General features: G+C 35.9%; 1 protein-coding gene across 1 annotated transcript in view; it reads left to right on the forward strand.

Annotated features, from left to right (window-relative positions):
- The window catches only part of UBR2 (ubiquitin protein ligase E3 component n-recognin 2), a 49,260-nt gene extending 30,248 nt beyond the window's left edge, over nt 1–19,012 (forward strand). Inside the window, exons 24-46 of the mRNA XM_010185559.1 lie at nt 342–496; nt 2,453–2,555; nt 3,277–3,386; nt 3,609–3,689; nt 4,306–4,487; nt 5,194–5,393; nt 6,267–6,360; nt 6,699–6,860; nt 7,207–7,304; nt 7,931–8,003; nt 8,793–8,941; nt 9,036–9,091; nt 9,508–9,604; nt 11,720–11,787; nt 12,217–12,352; nt 12,998–13,088; nt 13,621–13,751; nt 14,574–14,682; nt 14,936–14,992; nt 16,467–16,544; nt 16,828–16,998; nt 17,483–17,584; nt 18,312–19,012. Of these exons, the coding sequence (XP_010183861.1) occupies nt 342–496; nt 2,453–2,555; nt 3,277–3,386; nt 3,609–3,689; nt 4,306–4,487; nt 5,194–5,393; nt 6,267–6,360; nt 6,699–6,860; nt 7,207–7,304; nt 7,931–8,003; nt 8,793–8,941; nt 9,036–9,091; nt 9,508–9,604; nt 11,720–11,787; nt 12,217–12,352; nt 12,998–13,088; nt 13,621–13,751; nt 14,574–14,682; nt 14,936–14,992; nt 16,467–16,544; nt 16,828–16,998; nt 17,483–17,584; nt 18,312–18,453 (2,645 nt within the window). The 3' untranslated portion in view covers nt 18,454–19,012. The remainder of the gene's footprint in view (nt 1–341; nt 497–2,452; nt 2,556–3,276; nt 3,387–3,608; nt 3,690–4,305; nt 4,488–5,193; nt 5,394–6,266; nt 6,361–6,698; nt 6,861–7,206; nt 7,305–7,930; nt 8,004–8,792; nt 8,942–9,035; nt 9,092–9,507; nt 9,605–11,719; nt 11,788–12,216; nt 12,353–12,997; nt 13,089–13,620; nt 13,752–14,573; nt 14,683–14,935; nt 14,993–16,466; nt 16,545–16,827; nt 16,999–17,482; nt 17,585–18,311) is intronic.
- The last annotated feature ends 5,040 nt before the right edge of the window (nt 19,013–24,052 follow it).

Below are 24,052 nucleotides of genomic sequence, written 5' to 3' on the forward strand. Positions count from 1 at the left end.
AGAGGGAAGCATCTGTCACATCTCTCTTGCCCTGGCACTTGTATTAATGTCCTGTTCTTGGGCTAGCCAGAAACTGGTGAAAATCTAGCAATTTCCCTTGTGTCCCCCTGGTTATAGACAGGAATCTGATTTGTCGTGGAACCAGCCTTCTGAATGGCTTATTTCTGTGGCTTTTCTGTTACATCTGAGCCATGTGGAATGTTACAGCCTGTTATCTGTAATACTGTTCATTAAGCACCAGTACACTATCTAGTGTTCACTGTTTGAAAGTCAGACATTTTAGATGGATCTTGCAAATTTTAGAGATACAGAAATGTCAAACACAAAAATTTCCCTTTCAGCACTTCCACCGCCAGCTCTTCCTCCTTTCTGCCCACTTTTTGCAAGTCTGGTTAATATTTTGCAATCTGATGTCATGCTGTGCATTATGGGGACTATACTGCAGTGGGCAGTAGAACACAATGGCTATGCCTGGTCAGAGTCCATGCTGCAAAGGGTATGTTTCTTTATTTAACATTACGGTTATGCTAAAGGAGAGAGTGTGTATTTTAGCATTTGAACATGGGTTTATAGGTTTGGATTGTTTGCTTGGTATCCAACATACCCAGAATACTCTGAATGAGAAATAAATGGTGTTTTCTGGTATACAAGACTAGGGAAGCCCCTCTGCCTCTGATGCAATTTATTTTTAAAAGTGAAGGGAAGACAGAGGTAAATTTCTTTTATCTCATGTGTATCCCATTAGAATTCTCCTTGAATCAGTTGTGATAGTGTTTCTTGTGATGGAGAACCAGTTTGTCTGAGTTGTTGCATATTAGGTAAAGCACAATGACTTTTTCTTGATGTTCCTTTGCTTATTTTTCGTTAGGCTAAATCACTTCAGAAAAAAATCATAGAAGCACAAAAAATAATCTTCTAACTTGAAAATGTATCAGTTTTGGGAAACTCCACTGAGCTGTTTGTTCCTCATTATTTATAATCTCTGTAAACCTGGAGGGTTACTGTAGATTTAGTTGTCCATGATGGTCACTTTCTGGCATGTGCAGAGGTTAAGTGGTGAACTGCCATCCAAGGACTATCCATATTGGTCAGCATTGTTGAGTCAGTGTCCAAACCCAAACTTTTCAGTAATATTGATGGGGTTTTAATTAACGTTTTGAAATAAAACTCCAGCTCTGAAATTATTATTTTTTGACATTTAGTCTTACTAAGTATTTATTAGCTTTTATAGCTAAGTTTAAATTAGCAGAAGCAATTCTGTATAACACAAAAAAGTTGAAAATTGAACAATGTATCAGTATTATGAATCACAACAAAACTTGAAGAATGTAGTTACGCTTAAGTAATGTGAGAATGGTAGGCTTTGGAATAACTCTTTGAGTAGAGTAAGATTTTATTTCCGATTTTTGGAAACTGAACTAAAACATGCTTAGCCATTTGAGTAGCTCTGTGGTGTTCTCCAAAATGTGCGATTCATTAGGGACTTATCAGTTGCTCAGAACTGCTTTGTATTCACTGGTGCCATGCAGTTGGACTGCATCTTTCCCAAATTAACTGTTCTCATTTTAGAAATACCATGCAAAGGTTGATATGAGACATCTGTAAGAGGTGACCCATATCTGATGAGACCTTGTTAGATCGATGTGATAGACTGAGAAAAAATTGACTGTTACTTACTAAAACAAGTTAAAAAAAAAACCCTTCAAGACTCCAATCAGATTTTACTGTTTTTTCTATGGATACTTAAGTTATCTTAGACTGTTGCATTCCAGTTCTGCTACAGATTTTCCGGTGATTATCCTTATATGTGTTTCAGTGTTGATTCCAGGCATTCAGTAATGCTTTTTGTCTAGAGCATGCTGCCAATTTGTATGTGGTGGTTGATTCAGCACGACAGGAGTTCACCACCAAGATTTAAGTATTTCAGCTTTAAAATGCCATTCAGAATATTTTAGTGCCAGATAGGGTAATTTCAGTTTTTAAGTTCAAGGAGATTACACCTTTTTACTGATCTAAAAGGTAACATTATTTTAAAATGTGCTTCTAGAGTGTTAGAATAAACTTAGTTTAATAATTCTGGTTTTGTCAGTTAATTTTTGTATGTAAAAATAATTTTAGGCATGCATCATGCTGCTGTCGAGAGACATGATAATAACATGTAATTGTTAGGGAGAAAGCTAAGAAGCACTGACTTACTAGACAGGACAGCAAACAGAAAGATATAAGTGGTATAATGTCATTTTCATCTGGCAAAGTTTCAAGAATTTGTAAGCAAACACTGTTACTCCTGTGTAATGTAGCTTTGAAATTACATATGTAGAAATAACTTCAAATCTATTCTTATATAATTTTATTGTGTGACTTCCATATCTCATAATGAATTACCCAAACTATATAAAGAGACTATATGAATTATTTAAGAAAAGAACTGAAATTGATCATTTTTACTTAGGTTTTGCATTTGCTTGGAATGGCACTGCAAGAAGAAAAACAACATCTGGAGAATCTCAGTGAGGAGAATGTTGTGACATTTACCTTCACTCAGAAAATATCAAGTATGCCTCTCTTTTCAAATGTATAGTAGATTTTACATAAAAATGCCAGTATCTCATATATTTTGTTCTTCTGAAACAGTATTTACCAGAAAAGTGTATTTCTTTATTAATCAAAATTTTACCAACTTGACTATACATATGTACTTTACATATGTGTAGTTTCTATGGTAGTAGCAATACTAAAGGCCTTTTCTAGAGGAGAAATCCAAACGTTTAATAATTCCCAGTAAATCTGGTTCTTAATATTTTAAATTAGTCTCAACAAAGATGCTACCATTGCAAAAACCACAGTTGTGTTCTTAAATGGTTAATTTTGACTCTCCTTTGTATCTTCTGACTAGTGCCTCTAGTTTTTCTAAGACGTGAAAGTTGCTAAGGCTCTTCCATTTAAAGTAGATGGCAAATAGAATACTGGAAGTTTGACATGGCAGCTCCCAAGGTGAAAGCAGTGAGGGAGCACATAGAGTGCATTTGTCTTTTAGGAAAAGACAGTCAGTGAGCAAGTCTCTTAAGAATATTTCCTCTAACTTTGCAGGATTTAGAGGGTATTCATTAAAATGTTGGGGGTGGGGGAAGAATGTAAGTTACATATTTTGCCTGTTTGTTGAAGGAATTCTTATGCTGCTAAACATATGCAGGTGTTGGTTTTTTGGTTTTTTTAATGGCAGTGAATGACTAGTTTCAGGTAGCAGTATAATCAGTTGTTGTTATTTTTTCTCAGAACCAGGAGAGGCACCCAATAATTCCCCTAGTATACTGGCTATGCTGGAAACACTGCAAAATGCACCTCATCTGGAAGTGCACAAGGACATGATCAGGTGGATATTGAAGGTAAATCTGTTTTATGTAACTGCTGAAAATAATGGAAAGAATATTTTTGAAAGTTTCCTGATTATACTGTGCTGATTTCCTTATTTCTTAAGTTGATTTGTTGTACCTAATTTTTTCCTATTCTGGAATCCAACACTGTGCGTTATCTGACCAGCAGCATAGTATGCACAGTTATATTCACGTGTCACAAACAAATTAACTGTTGGGTTTTTTTTCTTACAGACTTTTAATACTATTAAGAAACTTAGAGAAAGCTCTTCTACAAGTCCTGTGGCTGAAACAGAAGGAAATATTATGGAGGAGGTAAAAATCTGTAGCATTTAACTGATCTGGAACAAGTCTGGGTTGTGACTAGCAAAAGACTGTTTCTAATTGCAACTCTAAATCAAAGATGGGAAATGTCAGTGATTTCTGAAATTTTAATTCTCTCTCAGCTTATAGATCAAACCCATTTGTTTAAAAGACCTTTTGGGAGAGTCCCTAGACTATTTTTACTTTGCTTTATGTATTGAAGCCTCCAAATCTTTGGCAGGGTTACTGCTTAAAGCTGTTTGTAGTACTGATCACAGTATTTAAAGACTCTTGCTTTTCCTATAATAAGTATATAGCTGACTTGAAGGAAGAGTAGCACTAGTCACTTACCTTTTTATCTTACAAATGCTCAAACTGGCGAAAAATACAAAGTACAGTTAAAGGTTGAAGAGTAGAGTTACCCTTCTGGATCTGCATTTCTACCTAATGTTGAACATGAGCCAAAGAAAAGAGGGCAAAAAATAACTTTCTGGTAGACTTTTCTTATGTCTTTCTATGGGATTTTCATTGTTTAGAGACTTCTGCAAGTTACACATAGTAGTAGCTAAAATGAATTGCCTGTTGTAACAAGATTTAAAAAATGGCTGAGTGAACAATACAATTTCAGAGTTCCCGTGATAAAGACAAAGCTGAAAGGAAGCGAAAAGCTGAGATCGCCAGACTGCGCAGGGAAAAGATCATGGCCCAGATGTCTGAGATGCAGCGGCACTTCATAAATGAAAACAAAGAACTCTTTCAGCAAACACTGGAGGAGCTTGATACTTCAACCTCCGGAGTACATGACAATAGGTAGAAGAATCTCAATTAATTTTTTTCCTTTTAACTTCTACAGCAGATCATCCTATTGTTACTGTTTTAAAAAGCCCTTTTTTTATCTTGATGGAAAATTATTCAAAAGATTTAAGATGAAAATAGCAGCAGTAAATGGAATGTTTTCCTCCCATTACTGTCAAGATGGTGGGATAAATATTGATTCCTTTTTCATTCCATCCTCATAGTGCTCAGCATAAACAGGCAAATAATTTTATTAAATCATCCAGTAAATTGCTAATAATAGTGAAGAGACTATGCTATGAAATGTCGTAAATTGGAAATAGCTGATAATGGATGGTGAGGATCTGGAGGAAAATCTGCTTGTAGCTGGAAAAATGAATTGAAGCATGCTAATGGTTTTGTGGGGAAGGGGACAGTTTCTGAATTTGTCAGGCACTTAAGGGATGGCGATGATGGACTGTCATAGATGTAGTTTCTATGTTAAATCTGAGTGGGTAATATTATTGGGAGGCCACTATTGGGAGGGTATGATTTTTTTCTGGAAAATACATTCTTGCATAACTATTTCTGGGGACATACATATTGTTGTATACATGCCCAAACTATTTTCTTGTCTGAAAGTATTTATCGTAAATTTAGAAAGCTTATCACATTTAAATAATGATCTGATTGCAATGCTTTTCCAAATAACTTACTCACTAGTATTCGTTGAATATTCCAGCCTTGTAATTTCAGATGCAAAACTCACAGCCTTGGGACCAGAGCAAACTCGAGTAGCCGAACACAGACAGGTTGTTATGTGTATTTTGTGTCAGGAGGAACAAGAAGTTAAAGTGGACAGCAGGGCTATGGTCTTGGCAGCGTTTATCCAGCGATCAACTGTGTTGTCTAAAAACAGAAACAAAATTATTCCAGACCCTGGTAAGGAGTGCTCAAAGTTGTCTTACTGATATTAATGGCTGTTAGAGTCACTCTGTCAACTGTGTTCTTTCTTTTGAGACGGTAGCATCACCTTATGTTAGCTATAAAATTATGAATTACTTCATTGTATTCAGTGGCAAAATGCCCCTATTTTTAGTGAGTTAGAAATGTGTTTTCTAAATAATAATGTAAAATCATTACGAAGCGTTATCTAAACATTCTGACAGCTATTTATGACAAATTTTTCGTAACTATTAAAAAACCTTCAAAATCAGAAGTATTTGTGTTTAAACTATGCCTGTAACATTGTAGAGAGAGGAGGTGTGGATGTACTACTGTGAAAGCACAAGACATATATTTCCCTTTTCTCACTTGTATAATCTGAAACGTGTCTTAGTGATAATAATAAAAAAATGCTTGGATTTGGGTAACTATGAAACAGATCACTTTTTTGATCAATAGCATTGTTACAAAGGTCCCTTTGGATTCTGTATATGTAAACACATAGAAAAACTCTGCACTGAGTAATTTTTTTGCTTTCACTCTGAAGAATAAAGTGCTTAGACTCATTGTTTAATAGCACAGAACAAAACCACAGGTAGATCTTGGGGACTTTTACTAGGGCTCTGCGCCTCCAAAGGCTTGGTTTGAAGTTTAAGTGCAGTGCATAGTTTCAAAACAAAATGACATTATACTTGTAAATTATTTGATCAGTTTAAGTTGTGGTGGATAAGTACTGTTTTATGCTTCATCAAACAAGTTATACTTTTGTGATAAAGTTTAAATATAATGCAAATGCAGTAACATTTTATCAGCAGTTAAGTCTTTTGATAAATATTATTTCAAAATCATTTTATTTTATTTCAAATACAGAAAAGTATGACCCGTTATTCATGCACCCAGATCTGTCATGTGGAACACACACGGGTAGCTGTGGCCATATTATGCATGCTCATTGTTGGCAAAGGTAAAACACTGTGTTTAAGTTTTTAGACCAAATAGCGTGTCATGCCATCAGTTTGCCTAATGGCACTAATTTTAATGGCAAAATTAATACTATGTAGGAAACTTAAAAATTAATGACATAAAGCAATGAAAGCAGCTTTCTGTTGGGGGGGGGAAGGGAAATGGAAAAGTAGAAATCATTATAATAAATACTGTAAACATATGAATAGTTATCAGAAGTTAGAGCTTTTTCCTTCTCTTATGTATGGGAAAAGGCAAACCAGTGTCTTCATGAGAATTCATGAACTTAAGTGTTAATGTTTAAATCATTTGTCACTAATATCTTGCTCTTTTCTGAAGGTATTTTGATGCTGTCCAAGCAAAAGAGCAACGAAGACAGCAAAGATTACGAGTACACACAAGTTACGATGTAGAAAATGGTGAATTCCTTTGCCCACTTTGTGAATGTTTAAGCAACACTGTTATTCCTCTGCTTCCTCCACCAAGAGTTTTGTTTAACAGGTCTGTTCGCTTTATAAATGTCCTCGATAAATGTAAAAAACCAAAATTCCAAACAAGCCACACCCTAAAAACCCCTTTCAAAATGTTTATTAGCTTGTTTTGAGAATCTCAAGTGGTTTACCTGCCTGCTTATTTTAGTTATTGTATAGTGTGGAGTTTTAAAGCATGAAAGAACAGCCGTGTATAGGACCTGCAGGAAAAGAACTACACATAGAGAAATATGTGGGCAACAGAGATAGAGCTTGTTGAGAAACAGAAGAACGTGAAACTCCTGTGAAATACTAATTCGGTATATAGTTTGTTCTTAACTAATGTGTGTTTTCTGTTTTTATATATGTTTGGACAGGTTAGACTTTTCAGGCCAACCAAACCTAGCTCAGTGGATCAAAACAATATCCCAGCAAATAAAGGCTCTGTATTTACTTCGAGATGAAGACAGTGCAAGTAAGTTGGAAGAAATGTGTGTATTTGCATGTGAAGATCTTAGAATCATTTAGGTTGGGTGTATTTGTGTGTGAAGATCATAGAATCATTTTGGTTGGAAAAGATCCTTAAGATCATTGAGTCCAACCACTAACCTAACACTACCAAGTCCACCACTAAACACTGTCCCTAAGCACCACATCTATCCATCTTTTAAAGATGTCCAGGGATGGTGATTCAACCACTTCTCTGGGCAGCCCATTCCAATGCTTGACAACCCTTTTGGTGAAGAATATTTCTCCTAATGTCCAATCTAAACCTCCCCTGGTGCAACCTGGGGCCATTTCCTCTTGTCCTATCACTTGTTACTTGGGAGAAGAGACTGACCCCTTCCTCAATACAACCTCCTTTCAGGTAGTTGTAGATAAAGTTTCTCTCCACCTCCTTTTCTCTAGACTAAGCCATGCCAGTTCATGAAAAAGGCCAAGTATTATAGTTTTACTACCATGGAGCTGAGAATTGGTGGCAGAAGTGGCAAGAGTAGCTTGAAATGTCAGCTTTTGGTGATGTGCCACCTGCACCTTTTTATAATGTAAAGGTTATGTATAGGTGAATAATCAGTGGTTTATTATTTCTTGTTTATACAGGCAATTCTGGTAATTCAGAAAAAATGGATCAGCTGCAGTTACCTGAAGGATTTAGACCAGATGTCAAACCGAAGTATGTATTTACATCTTAATAAATCATTAAAACTTCATCATTAAATAATAAAATGAAAATAAAATGTGACTTTTGTGAGACCTAATAACACAGATTAAGGCAAAAATACGAAAAAGTTTATCTTGTTATGGTGGTGTTGAAGTCCAACCCATAAGTGGTAAATAATGCAGTAGCATTTCGGAGGCAGATGCGATACATGGATGTGCAGAGAAGACGCTGCTCTTGTATCAGTTTCAACATCCAGATTAAGCTTTCTTTTGCTATTGTAACTGGATGAAAGACTCATCATTACAGCTCAGTGTTACAAGTAAAACATGAAGAAAGACTATGAAATGGATAATATGTTAATACATAATTTCAGCTACTATGGTATGTTTGTATTTGAGTCTACTCCTTCTTCATTTAGGGTAAAGACTTTCATTACATGGTACAGACATTTATCTGCCAACTGCACACAAAAATGCAAGCCACCTGTCCCAGCTGATGGCAGATTTTGCCATCAGTTGCACACCATTCTTTAAATTTAGTTTTAACTATATTATCTTTGAAGACTAAATATTCTTAATGCTAAAAAATGAGATTGGTTCCAATCAAATAATAAAAAAAATAATTGGGAGTGTATCTGTCACAGAAAAGAGGTCACAGAATACCAGATCCAAAGGAGGATACTGGAGTTCTTACTTAAATTTTAAAAATCCAGGTGTTCAGCTATGGGGTGAATGTTCATGATTAAAAGCAGTATGCTGCCAGTGGGGAAAAAAATTAGTAATACTGTTTTCTTTGTTTCAGGAATCCTTATTCCGAGAGCATAAAAGAGATGTTGACAACTTTTGGTACGGCAACATACAAAGTAGGCTTGAAAGTTCATCCAAATGAAGAAGATCCACGTGTACCTATAATGTGCTGGGGAAGCTGTGCTTACACGATACAGACTATAGGTAGTAATGTATTCATTTTGCTCCTGTATATGTGAATTTGAGAATTTAGTTAAATTCATAGCATTGTAATATTTGGGGGTTTTGTTTCTTCCAGAACGAATTTTAGCAGATGAAGATAAACCATTATTTGGTCATCTACCTTGTCGACAGGTAAAGATCAAGTAGCAGTTCCTTTCTGAATCAGTGGAAAAAGAGGGAATTGTGATTCTTTATTGCAGAATATCTAAATTTTAAGTTATGGTTATTTGATAATTTTATTTGTTGGATCCCACTGTTTAATCAATCAATTTCTGATTATGGATCTATTTAAAATCTAGCAGAACTTTTTCTTTTGTCTATAAATGCATAGTTTAGTAAGGCCAGGGTTTCTCGTGGTAACAGGCAAAATAACAAGACCGAAGGGAACTTGTATATTTGTATGAACATAAATATTTGTCATTTACTTAGACGTTCAGACTGCTCCCATAAACTGCAGCTGAGGGGTCTGAAAAGAATGCTGTAAGTCAAAAGAACTTTTCATATTGAGGAACTTTGTTAACTGTGTCAGTGTCTCTTTGTTTTTAAAGGATGACTGCCTTACGTCATTAACAAGATTTGCAGCCGCTCACTGGACAGTTTCATCTCTTTCGGCAGTACAGGGACACTTTTGTACTCTCTTAGCATGTAAGTTCACCACCTTACTCTGTTTTTTACAAGGATCCAGATCTAGAATGATGCTTACAGAATGACTGTTAGTCTTGATTATCAGGAGATTGTTTTATGTAGTGCTTTCAAGTAATAGACCATGAGCTGGTATTTTCACATGTGTGCCCATACATATTTCATCATACCGTGGAAAAAAAGACATGTCTTTTGGTCTGCAGTTCCAAGATACATTTCAAGAGAAACATGAGTATTTTGCTGTGAAGGAGGTCTATTGATTCTTTCCAGCATTTATACTGCTGCTTTTAGAAAGGTTCCTAGAGCAAGGAAGAAGGAAGTGCGGTCATTCACAAAAGAAAAGTGATACGCTGGAACGGAATTAAGATTAATAGAGTATTAAAAGGAAATAGGACAGTTGCAGAGGTCTGTAGTATATCTGCAAACCTCTCTGCTTTGAAAAGTAGAATCTGTAATAAGACAGGTCTTATTATGTAATGTCATATATTAGTTGAGAATTTTAATAAGAACAGCCAAAATGTTCCAAACTTGAATGATTTGTAGATACAGGTGAAAAGTCTGAAGTTCAGCCTCATGGAGTAATTACCCATGAGAGGCCTATTCTGAAAGGGTATTATAAAATGGGATAATTTTAATGTTTAAAGTCAGTAGAGAAGGAGAACTTTAAAATTGCATTCATATACTGAAATTACTAAGAAAACTGCTACCACCCACTTAAGCAAACGGTTGGCAGCTTTATGGGGAAAAACTTAACTGACATCGGTTTGTAGCAGTAATGATTGAGGTGTTTTCTATGCGAAGCATGAGAGAAAATATTGCTAGATGTTTGACTGGAACTTTGTAGTTTACAGTGTTCTGCATGGTTTGGGTTTTTTTGAAAACCTGGATTAATGGTTCTTCAAAGCTCTTCTTCTTTCCAGCTGACAGAAGCAACTGTACTGCTTTTATTTCTATGAGGGGAAAAGTGTTTGTAATTTTATTTTCCAAGGCATAGGAATAAGCAAAATTCCTAGCTTTTGATCTGTCAGTATTCTATGAACTTCTTATATACAAATATAATATATTGAATGAAAGTTTGGATTGGAAATCCCTTGCTCTACTCACATTTTTGATAGAAAATTTTTTCAGACTTTTGGGCTGAGTTCTGTGGCTGTTTGCTTACAAAAGTAAAAACATTTGAAATCTGAGTGGTGGTGAAATGTTTGCTAATAGAAATAGTTTCAAAATGTCACAGATCTTTAGCTCTTGTTTTTCTGGCCAGCAAGGCAGTAGTCTTCAACTGAAGTATTTTTAAGTTGTTATGATAGGACTATTTTTTACTGTAGTAGTGTTTTTAAACTTGGCAATCTGTTGCCTATAGCTACAGTTTAAGCTCTTCGATATTAAATTAGATTTAACTGCTTAGAGAAGTTTGCAACTGTTCCTTGATTGTTGTTTTAAATACATTGTAACATTTTCAAGACACTTTAGTTGTGTTTCCTTTTAGATGAAGTTCGCTGTATTATTTGGAATTTATTAAGTGTGTGAATTTCTGTTGCCAGCTGGAGTGCTTTGGTTAGTACTCTGTGGTTACCGTGAATGTGAATACCACAGAGATGAAGAGAGCAATACCTAACTCTTTCTTAAGTAAAGATAAAATAATGAATTTAAGAGATTCTTTAAAAATGCATTTTTAAGCCCATGAGGCAGATATAGGGAACCTTGTAAAGTTAAGCACATTGTAAAAGTTTCCTTTGAACAGCTGTCCAACAGACAACAATTAATGTTTCTCTTTAGTCATTAGTGTTTGAGCTTATTTCTCCTGCTAGAAACCTAAGCAACAGAATGTGGTCACTGTGGGAGTAGTGAATGGCAGCACTTACTTTGCTATAGTTACTTTGGGTTTGTTTCATTTAAATACAGTACAGCCAAGTAGGCAAGAGTCTTTTCCAATAATGTTGAACAACTCTTGAATTCGTACTTTTTTGGACAAAAAAAGAAAGGTACATTTGTATTTTAAGTACTTTAAGCATATAAACCAAGGGGAGATGGCTCTCATTTTGTAACTGAAGTACACTGAAGTAATTTCATATATAAATGTTCAATTAATGAATTTATTTTTCTCTCTAAAATACTCAGCACTGGTGCCTAATGAAAAAAATGGAAATCTTCCTTGCATACTTGATATTGACATGTTTCATTTATTGGTAAGTATTCCATAATACATATTAATATGTTTTGATCCAGTAGGCACTATTTCAAAACTTTGTTGGAAACTTTCTGTTTACTCTGGGTTAGGAACCTTTCAAAATGGTCAGGTTTTTAGTATTTTTTCAACTCTTTGGATGTTAAAACAAACCACAATAGAAAACTAAAACAACCCTCCCAACAATCCACCAAAAAAAAAAAAATCCTGAAAAACAGACCCGCCCAACATTCCCCATCTCCAGCCCCACCCCCCACCGATAATTAATCATTGTATTCGTGAATCCCTTAAATAATTGCTGGCTAATTAACTTCAAAATAAGCCTTATGAAGGATGCTGCCTTCAAAGGGTATAGTTGCAGCATGAGCAGAGAAAATAGGAAGATTCAAAAAGAAAAGGAATATACCAGCTTTCTTATTTTCTTTTACAGGTAAGCTTGGTGCTCTCGTTCCCTGCCATACATTGTCAGGATTTTTCAGGGGTTAGTCTTGGCACTGGAGATCTTCACCTGTTTCATCTTGTTACTATGGCACACATAATACAAATTTTACTTACCTCATCAACAGGTAATGCCGCTTGCTTTCAACTTCTATTGAAATGATTCCTCAAATCTGTACTTGGAAAACCCTAAGGTGCTATTGGTAAATGTATGCAGTTTACAGCTGCAAAACAAAATTGCTGGTGCTCTCTCTCTTTCAGAAAGTATTGATAAATAGTACTCATGAAAGTTCAGGTTTTTGGCTTTAAAAGGAGGTACTTGTCTTTACACAGGAGGTACTTTGGAGCATAGCTACTCATGAATCCTAGCTTTCCAGCTAACGTAGAAATGTTTGGAAGTGTTCACTGCAGACACTTGACTTTGGCATTGCATAATGAATAAGTCAGTTAGTGAAGTAAGGAATCAATGTATCTTCTGGCAAGAGGAACTGAATAAAGTGTAGTGTGCCAAAAGCAAAGAATGCCAAGCAATTAGATTAAGAAATCCAACCAATCAAACAACTAAACCAGCACCTCACCGGCATTTACAACAGCATAAACTTAACACTAAAGATGTGCAGTAGAAAACTTTTTTTCCAGTACATCATATTGCGTTACAGTAGAATGTTTCACTTAGTTTTGGCCTTTTTCTCAAAAATTGAAAAATTACATTAATGTGTAAACACATAGATATATATATGAAGTAACTTTCTTTCTATTTCCTTCCTCTTCAGAAGAGAATGGCATGGATCAAGAAGACGCTAGCAGTGAAGAGGAAGGAGCTGTACTTACACTGTATAAATTTCTTTGCCAGTGTACAGGAAGGTAAAAGGGCGATCTTTTGATAAAACTTGTAATATTTTCTCCCTCCTGGACTCAACTACCGACTGAATTCTGTATACTAATGCTGTCAAAGATGAGGCTTTTAACTTGGGGAATCTTGCGTCTTATCCACTACTTCTAGATACAGTTTTCAAGTAACTAGTCCTATAAATTCCTCTGTTTGTGCTCATGGAGATACGTGCTTGTGAGTATTATGCTCTAGAACAATTTTTAGTCAGTTTGCAGATGTGTAGAATCGGGACTTGGCCATGTCTGAGTACAGAAAACTTGTTAGGATCCAAAATGTCTATGCAAAATTTTCCTTAGTTTACTGTCCCAGTTGGTTACATTTTTATGAATCTCTATTTTGTTGGGTTTTTTTTTTTTGAATTAGCTTTGAAATAAACACTTTGCATAATGCTTACTTCAACTGAAGTCAGTAATTGAAGTATGGCTGAAGACTTACTAAGTATAGCACTCAGACTGAAATGATTAAATAAAAGCAACTTTTTTTTTTTATTATGTTCTCTTAAAGTGCCTTGAAAGAAATTTCCTCAGGCTGGCACCTGTGGAGGAATCTAAAAGCTGGAATCATGCCTTTCCTGAGATGTTCTGCTTTGTTTTTCCATTACTTAAATGGAGTCCCAGCACCCTCAGAAATTCAAGGTACTGTCTGCTTTGTAGTACATCAGCTTTTCAAAAGATATGAATGTTTATGGACAAAATAAACTATATTTAAACTCTTTTCTGAAGAAGCTTACTGAATGAATGTGGGTTTGTTACCAGTGCAGAATCACATCTGCATAATGAAAAAGACCAGAAAAAATAGTTTCCTTTTTAAAAACATATTTTTTAATATCAAGGTGAATGCCATTCTAGATTACCTAGAACAAAAACTAGTGCTCTTCTGTTAAAAAGTGAAGTATTGATTGTTTCAACTCTATTGATTACTCTTTTCAAATGAGACCTGCTTTTCCTTGCATTGATTTCATTCAAAGTGGCATCCGCTAGTAATTAAAATCTCCAAATACACTGATGTTACGTTACATCCCAAGTAACTGATATTATGAACATACTTTACTGTCCTCCACATATGATGTATAGAGGGGCTGAATGTAAACCTGAAGATGGAATAATGTTCAGTAGGTTGTTCACACTGCTTCACGATTCCCATGTTTAAAATAACATATGATGTGTGTCTCTGAGCTGACTGAACTTACTGAATGTTTCCGTGATAAGTAGCTTCTTGACAAACTGTGTTTAAAATGCAGCTTATTTTCATTTAGCAATAGCAATGTGTAAGCATTTCGGCCCAGGAAAAAAAGCCAACTCTTTTTTTCTGAACTTTGATTTTTTTTGCGAGAAATACACACCCAAATTTCTTTATTTTTAAAAAAGAAAGCTTTCTCATTTAGTACTGTATTTCATTTATCGTCATTAATGTAATTTTAAAAATGCAATTATAAGGTATATACTTTTTTTTTACAGTAAATGGAACAAACCAGTTTGAACACTTATGTAGCTATCTTTCCTTGCCAAACAACCTCACTTGCCTTTTTCAAGAAAACAGTGAGATTCTGAACACATTAATAGAAAGGTAAGTCATGTTTTGATGCTCAGTTTAATCATAATAAGGAATTCTGCACAAGATAGTAACGTAAATATTCTCCCAGGAGTGCATGTATGGAAATGAATAGTAGACTTTGAAAAGCATTTGTGAAAGAAGTGTTTTGAAAGAAATAATTTTGATTGTAGAGATCATTGAATAGACATACTTTTGAATTTTTGCTTATTTCTTTTCGGTAAGTATCTTCCACTGAAGTTAAAAACCATTTTTTTCTTTCTTGTAGTTGGTGTAGTAGCAATGAAGTAAAAAGATATCTCGAAGGCAAGAGACATGCTATCAGGTAAACGTGGAGAAATTTTAGGCAGAGAAGAAACTTTAATGTTGAATTTTTCTCCAAATATTTATTCTAAAGGGTGTTTATAATAACAAAGTATCAGTTCTGCTTTATTGAATGATAAAGATATTAGGGGATAAGCAAAGAGATTCTTGGAATTTTTTAAGAAAAGTGAAATATTTCTTGAATTAGATCTTTAAAGGCAAAGTTAAATGTTAGTTTTGTTTAGACTGATCTGCAGTAATTAGAGGCCATAACGATTCTCACACTTCCTATGGTAGATTTGTACCTTCTGATTCAGAAGATACACTTGCTGAAAGACATATATAAACTTTGTTTAAAAATACATTGAAGGGCTTTTTAAAGAATCCCAATTCTCCAGTGAAATCAACATCAAGTCAGTTGCTTAAAAGAAAAATTATTTCTCATGCTTTTTTTACTTGCTAAGCAATTATTTTTAATTTAGAACACATTTAATGCTTAGTGGGTGTAGAAATGCATTTGGGGTGTTTTTCTTTATGAAGTCTGAGTAAAAATAGTGGTTTTCAATTATCCAAATAATTATAAACTAATATGAGGTTCACAGTGCTGTCATTAATAACTTATCCCTGCTTTTTAATCTCCCGTGCCGAATACGTAGTCAATCTTTCAATGTTGTACATACAGTAAGGCTAAGTGATAAAAATAAAAACTAATCACATCATCTGTTAAATACCAGGCTGTTAACAGAGTATCTTATACAGTAAGAATACTCTGATTGCATAATTGGTTTGCTGTTATGTGTGATTGTTGGGATTTTTTAGCATGTGTTCCTTTCACTGATTCTTAACTGCTCTTCCCAAGACAGTCATAGGTTTTTTTTCCTCTTGGCATATTCTTGTACACTGCTTCTGTTACAAACCTCACAGTCTAATTTGTATTATTCCTAGAGTTGAAGATGATTAAATTTTAGTGTATTGCATCTGCAAATAAAAAAGTAACTATTATTTCTAAATATATAAATATTTGGTATTAAATAAGTAATTTTAATTGCACGAATATTTCATACTTTTTAGGATACGAGTTCCCTTAATTTAGGTGTTAGACTATTTTCCATTCAATATTAGTGCTAAAAGAAAAATACAAAGCAAACTGATAACTGAATATTTGTTCTGCTCCCTTAAACCTGTAGTGACCTCATCATGAGGTTTGCTAAAAAGCACACATGTGACATGTGTTTTTCTGACTTTCTGCCTGTGTTCTTTTTCAAATTCATAAAAAAATATAACTAAGAAAACTGGAGGTGATCCAGTTGAGAGATGTTGTAGGTTCCTTTTTTATGTGCTGCCTTTTTACTCTGAATGGCAGAGAAGAAGAAAACTTCAAAAACTTAATTATTCACAGATGCTGTTTAGATGAGTTAGGAAAATAAAAATGAGTTTGAAATTGCTATGTATTATTTGCTGAAATATGAGAGATTAATTTGATTGCTTCATTTCAGCTATGCAAGAGAATCCAACAAATTAATAGACCTTCCGGACGACTACAGCTGCCTCATTAACCAAGCATCCAATTTCTCGTAAGTTGTTTGCAATTACACTGAGGACCCCTGAAGTCTTCTGCTTATTTTGATAAGCTGGGGAACCTCTAACCTGAAAGCCTCAGAAAGATGTTATAGTATCATAAAGTTAATGGCATATATTGATTGTCATCTTTTCTAGCAAAACCACGGTCTATTTCGGTGAAATAAAAATTGCAAGGATCTGTGTAACTGTTAGCTTTATAAATGGTCAAAAGTACTTTTGACTCTTTACCATCTAGAGTTAATACATACAATGGATTTTTTTTTTCCTTAACAAAAGGTGTCCGAAATCAGGTGGTGATAAAAGCAGAGCCCCAACGTTGTGCCTTGTGTGTGGGACCATGCTATGTTCTCAGAGCTACTGCTGTCAAACTGAATTAGAAGGAGAAGATGTTGGAGCCTGTACTGCACATACGTACACTTGTGGTTCTGGAGTGGGCATATTCCTTAGGTAAGGAACTGCACACCTCCAATTCTATTGCCAGGTTAGAGGGTGTATGTGGACATGAAATGAATGGTTCTACAAGTGTGATTGTAGGGACAGTTTGTAAAGACAGTGGTTTGTTAAGAACAGGGTTGCCTAAAAACTACAGTGTATTCAACTTCCTTGTACTCTGGTATAAGGTTCAGAGGTTGCTTCTTTGAAGAAAAGGTATCATATGAAATTTGAATTTGATTTTAAAATGAATTGGTATTCTCTTGTGTGTTTATTTCCACTCAAGCATTACAAAACGATGAAGGTAAATACTTTGATTTTGTTATTGCTGCTGCTGTTGAAAACATGAAAATTAATTTTTAAAAAAGCCTTCTAAAATTCTACACATGCAGATTATGCAAAATGAAAGTAGGTGAAAATTGGAAAAGCAGTGTCTATGAAAATATGAGAAACTATTCACCTAAAAATCAACACCTAAAATTTCTGTGTTTCTTTTTAGAGTACGAGAATGTCAGGTGCTATTTTTAGCTGGAAAAACAAAGGGCTGCTTTTATCCTCCTCCTTATCTTGATAACTATGGAGAGACAGACCAGGGACTCAGGTAAATATTGAAAAATATATGTCTGTTAAAGCCAGAAGTTCTAAAACTATCTGGTATGTGTTACCTTTTTATTGTAATTATAAAAGCAGTATTAGATTTTGACATTGCTGCTCTATCTGATATCTTCAAACATTTTAATGCTAATATGTGTTTTTAGATTAAAAATATTTAATGGAAGATCTTTCCCAGGTTATAAACAGTTGTCTTGAGGTGTGAAAACTTGAATTATTTTAGCATCTGTGAAGTTGCCTAGAAAATAAAGCTGAAAATTTTGTTTATCTGCAATGCATTTATTTGTATAATCTCTGTTAATTTAATACCAATACTGTGAGATTATTTTCTTTAGCGTGGTAGTGGTTTGTCTTAACTCCTGTCTCTGCTTCCTGTGAGAACAGTTAGAGGACTTGATACTGTTAATGCTTCCTACTTCTGAAATTTATAAAAATCATAGAGGATGAGCTGGTTCAGCATGGAAAGGTTGCTGAAGACCTACATTGGGATTTCTGTGGACTGTAGTGAGACTTCCAAAGGCTGGAGGGAACCATTGAGCTTTAAGGGTGAAGGACCAGACAAGATAGCGCTCCAGGTTGCTGTTACCTGTTGATTTTTTTTTCTGACAAGAGAATAATGTTAAAGTGTTATCTAATACTTAAGATATGTCACATAGGAGTGTTTGTGCTTAGTTGTAGTGTTTTATCATTCCTGATAAGTATTCTCCTCTTTTCAGACGTGGGAATCCCTTGCATCTGTGCAAAGAACGATTTAAAAAGATTCAGAAACTCTGGCAGCAGCACAGTATCACAGAGGAAATTGGACATGCACAAGAAGCAAATCAAACACTAGTTGGCATTGACTGGCAGCATTTATAATGATGATCTGCTGAAGACTGGAACTTTATTAAGATTTTTGTAACTCAGTAAGCTTTTCAAAGGAGGGATTAGGGAAAAAAGTCTGGAAAAAACCAACAAAACAAAAGAAACCCAGTCCTGTTATTTAATCTTTGTTTTACAATGTATTTCATAAAGATACCAGTTAACATTAATCAAGTAAACTTCTTTCTATGTAAGCAAGTTTTATTAGTCATATAATTTGCACTGTGCTTCCTTCACAGAAATGTCTTGGGTTATAAACCTGGGCAAATGAACTTGAGTTTCTGATAAAAAAACGAATGACTCTTTTTGGAAGTCTGACTATGATTTTTCTTATAAACCGTGAGAGAAAGACTGCTGAAACAGAAACTAGATAGAGCACAACTACGGATTGTGTTTTGGCCCTTGCTAGTAATCTGAGCCGTTTTATTTATTATTCTGCATTTTAATACTTAAGCTGTGTGTACATGCAATGGAATGAAGTAAGGAAGCAAATAATGTAGCAAATGGATGTTTCTGTCAGCATCAGTGGACAATTCACTCTTTCACTTGGTGTATCTAAAAAGACTTTGTCATTTGTACTCATGCAGCTTTCTTGCTTCCAGTTGTTTTTTAACTAAAAAAAACTAACACTAGCTTTACAAGTAAAATAATTTAATTTAAAGCTTTTTCCAGAGCATTGCACTCCTTAGAATTATGTCGTTTGTAATTTGAATTTAGCTGGGAAACCCTTTCACTTTCAATTATATGATTGGTTATTGGTATTCAAGGATTGACATTGTGCTTTAGAAGATGCTTTTAAGATAACGACTATGTAAAATGTCATGAAGACTAGTTTTGTGTTAATTTGCAGAAGCACAGAGGATATTTTCTTCATTTTTGTTAACAGTCGACTTTTAAGGTGCAAATCCCTTCTCCTTTTTGTTGTGGACAAACTGAATGGTTTGCTCTGGTTTAGAAGGGTCACAGTCACACTGCCCATTAATTTTGTTTTCCTGTTGTCCCATCAAGTATATTTACTATCAACTTGATTTAAAGCTCTGTAAAGATGTTTGCATATAGTATATTTTATAAATATATTCTATAACTGCGCAGATTTGCACTTGATATGAGGGTGCCTGAAGGCAGTGAGTTTTCTAGCTGTATGTAATTAGACCACCAAGGTGTCTCTAAAAAGTGACATTATGCTTATTGATTTAAAATAAAACCAGTTACCTTTCTCTCCTATCTTCTGACAAATTAGTAAAATCTTAACCTCTACATAGTTCTGTTTCCTTAATAATCTGTGGTTCTTTTAGTTAAATCTTACTTTCTGGCTACGTCTTCAGCCCAGATAAGCAATCCCTTTACTGTCTGCCATGTCTTCAGTTACATTTGGTCTGACTGAATTGTTTCTATTTTTACAGATTTAATGCTTCAGGTAAATTTTGTATATTGATGGTGTACAGGACACTTTTTCAAACATTCAGTAACAGTATTGAGTGAAGATGTGAAATACGAAATAAAGAAACTTGGCCAATGTTGATTTCTTTTTCTTAAAAACAGTATAGACTACTCTTGTCTATACTACCTGTTGTAGTTCTAATAACTTATATATTGCTGTCACTTTTTACAAAGAGACATGCAGAAGTTGCAGGGGAAGATGACATCAGTGCTTCATCTCTGCCTTCCCCCACTTAAGCTGGTTGATATAGCAACAATTTTCTGTGCATGGTACTTGAAAATCACACTTTTTTGGTGACATTACTATTCCTTTGCAGAGTCTTGCTTCTTATGCTGCGTGCCACAGTTTCAAATAATGTGTAACTGCACTGAAAAACTCTTTTTCTGTAAGCATAGTATTAAAAAAATAATTGATGATACTGACAGATTTCTCTGTGCAAGGCAGAATATTGACAGAAGGATTTTCTTTTTTTCTGGGATCAGAGTTGAAGACTGCAAGGTTGAATAGGTTGCTAAAATTATGACCACAAGTAATTGCAAGGTACACAATTTACAATTTTTTTTTTCTGGTTTAGTCATTCTTTACTGAAGACTTCTATTTTCTGATTTTGTTTGCATGTAGTTATATTAATGTAGCAATATTTATATATGACATTGTTTCAGTATCAGGGAAATAATTACTGTAATAAATTGGCTATAACTTTAATATTTGCGGATCATGTGTACAATCTACAATGTATTATGTGTTTGGGGGGAGACATAAAAGCCCAACAAAAAAATCCCCAAACTGAAGCCATTGCAACAAAATACAAAACAAAGATGAAAGCATCAAGTAAATGCTTTTGGTGTTGATATTAAATAAGTACTTTATAAATGTTGGTTTTAGAATTTTGCTGAGCTTGTTCCTTCAAGTGTGTCACCTTGATAATCACAAGCTAACAAATACCTGCATGTGCAACATCTGCAATTCCTCGGCTAAAAAATAAGGTGATTATATTATTAGTGTCATTTGCTTCACTCAGCTAAATCTTTCTTGCCCTCTACCAAAAACTCTAATCGTCTTTTTAAAGGAATTATAATTTTATATAGGGCTGAGGTTCCCAACAGTAATGGTTTTTATTCTGTTCACACTACAATGTAACACTTTTTACTCTCCCCAGTCTGGTGGAAACACATAACCAAAGATAACACCTGATGCCCTCTGCCTTGTGCCAAGAGCCAGCACTCCCCACAGCTCTCTAAATAATTCATGTGTAATGTTACTGGGAATTTGTTGTCTGAGATGAAGTGCTCATGGGTTCTCAGCCTATTTACATCTTCAGCTCTCCCACAGTTCCCTGCAGCTTCCTTCTACATCCTTCAAACTGCTCTTCAGCTGGTGACTGAGCAAGTCAAATGTGGGCCTCACTTTGCACACCGGCATTGGGAACAACCTGGGCTGTTGACCACAGTATAATGTTGCTACACTATATGGTTAACTTCTTTTACTGGAGCAGTGGACATGAGTGTGGCCACAAGGACATTCTGTTCTGTCCTTTTACTTCTGATATGAAGCCTTACCAGCTCTAAGGCTCCAGCCCTGGCATCTCATTTAAGTGCATTTAATGTTATGCTAAATGACTTGTTTTGTTTGTTTAGAAGCTCCATCATTGTGATCGTTTTCTTTATGACCGGAATGTGTAGAGAAGTAGCTGGATGCTTGACTTACTGTCAGAATACCTTCAGCACAGCTGTTTTCCTTTCTGGAAGATTAAATTGCACAAGGCGAGTTGCATCTCAAGTCTCTTCGCAGCAGAGTCCTGTTATGATCAACTGAATATGCAGCCTGCCTCCCTTCTGCCTTGGCCTCTCCTTCTCTGCTCCTTTCTTTGGCAGGAAGTTGTAGCTTTGCATTTTCATACCACTGTTGAGATTATTGATTATATAAGTCAAATACGACTGTATTTAACAGTTTGGGCTTGAATATGAGCCCCTGGGGAATGCCACTTGTAACTGGTTGGTTTCCAACTGTTTATCGCTGCCCTCTGAGCCAGAAAATCCAGACAGGTTTCTGTCCGCCTTGCAGTCTGTCTAGTCTGCATCTCCCCAAATTGGTTACGAGGATGTTGTCCAAAATCATGTTGAAAGCTGTTCTAAAGTAAGACATCTGTACAGATAAAATGAATTTCCAGCAACTTTCATTTACTAAGAAACAACAGAGGAAACAGGCCTTTAAACTAACTCAACAGTTGAATATTTTTGTGTATGACCAGGATAGAGAGGTTATCTCTGATTATAGCAGGAAATACTGAGTTGATCTTTGTGGGGCTTCTGTGGCATTTCCGATCTTCATATTTTTGTAATGTGATCTGCTCTGCTTTTGGTGGGCCAGGACTGTTACCTGGCCAATCCTGCATCTTAGTGGGAATGGGACGATGCTCTTCATAACTGGCATTAAGGAAAACTTTCTTAGGTATTTCTCTATCATTGGCTATGCAGTTCCTTAGCTGCTTATAGTGAGTGTCCCAAAGTCTTACTTGATCCTGCATGGGGAAGACTGGAGACTTCATGGGAACAATAGTGGATGCAGTCATTACCAAGGCTTGCCTTCTGCAGGCACTCAAGGAGCAACAACACCCAGGAAGCCTGCTACCACACCTCTGCTTGCATAGCTACCATGTCACCATCTGACTGTCTGCTTTCTCTGGATAACTAGTTCAGGTTGTACGGTACTGCTTCAACATATTTCAGCATAAAGGCATGGGAAACTTGAAACTACACAGAAGGGTTGGTTACCAGTGGCGGGAAGTCTTACAGACAGGTTGTCTTTGGGAAAATGTCTCTCTTTACCATGAATTCAATTTTTTTCTTACGGGATTTGAATGTTTAGAAGAATGGGAAGGAGTAGAGTTGACTCCTTTTGGGCTATATTCAAGCAAAAATGGGAAGAGTCACACAGTAAGAACATTGCAAACATTTTGCTGAGGTGAAAAAGCCTCCATCACTTAGTGCCTGATTAAAGTCATATGTGTGTGTGTATAACATATCTTAATCTCCAGTTGCTGATGACTTTTAGTTACCAGTAAGTGGCTTCACCACTTTGGAGTGTCATTTCTTGGTTTGAGGAACCAGCAGTGACTGATAGAAGGGCACTGCTGTTCAGCCTGGGATAGCAAAGTAGAGTTGGCTGCTGGCTGCAGCAAGGCAGCTCTGGAGCATGGAGGCATCCCCAGAAGGAGCTGGGGTCTCCCTGCCTCTCCTTGCTGCCAGCCAGCAATGCCTGTGTAGTTTGGGGGTTTACTGTCATGGGAGTTTGAGCTGTTAGGTAAGGGATGGTGAAGAACTCCACGTCATGTATGTGGTTGGGGATCCCAGGCCTGACTGAGGTTCTTGAGTGGTCAGTGCTTGCCCCCAAACCAGGGTCTGGGAGTTTATCTGCTGAAAGACCCTCTGAGGCCTGACTCAGTCCCACAGAGCTGTGCTCCTCAGACTGACGGGCAGCTTTTTCCAGCAGGAAGAAGGGGTTTTATTATTACCTGGTTTATTCCAAGGCTAATAGCGGTCAGGAGAAATCACAATTCCTGGCTCTGTTCTGGGACAGTTGGCTCAGCATCTGATTGCTAATTCAGGTGTGACTCTTGTGTAATGGTATTGAGCTAGTTTTGTCAATATAATTATTTTACCTTCTACTGATCAATACATATTTTGTTAAACGTGTTACGGGCTGATACAGGAACATAAGCTGCAGTAACATAGTTCAGATGTTTACAAAGCAGGAGCTTGTGAATGTGACACATTGAATGTGTGTTGTACCCCTCTTATTGTCGGGACTGTTTCACTGTTGTTGGTACACCTTACCACCAGCAGGCCCCGAGAAGTGGCCAAGTATTTGTGGCAATGGGTGGAAGCCTCATGCTAAACCATCCTATTGCTTCAGCTTGAGACCTTATGGAAGGGCATGATGATGTTATTTTATTCAACTTACTAACTTTCACTGTATCCACCCACACACTTACACCCACAGGCACATAGATGTGTGTTCCCAAGTGGTCTGGCCAGAACTATGTGCCACAGAGGACAGCAGCAGTGGCTGCCACCTCCTCGCTACTTACACCTTGTTTGGTGATGGCAAACTGGCATTTGGAAGGGGTTTTTATACCCATTGGCATTCAGCAGG

The sequence above is a fragment of the Mesitornis unicolor genome, unplaced genomic scaffold (genome assembly GCF_000695765.1).
Source record: "Mesitornis unicolor isolate BGI_N332 unplaced genomic scaffold, ASM69576v1 scaffold19515, whole genome shotgun sequence".
NCBI lineage: Eukaryota > Metazoa > Chordata > Aves > Mesitornithiformes > Mesitornithidae > Mesitornis > Mesitornis unicolor.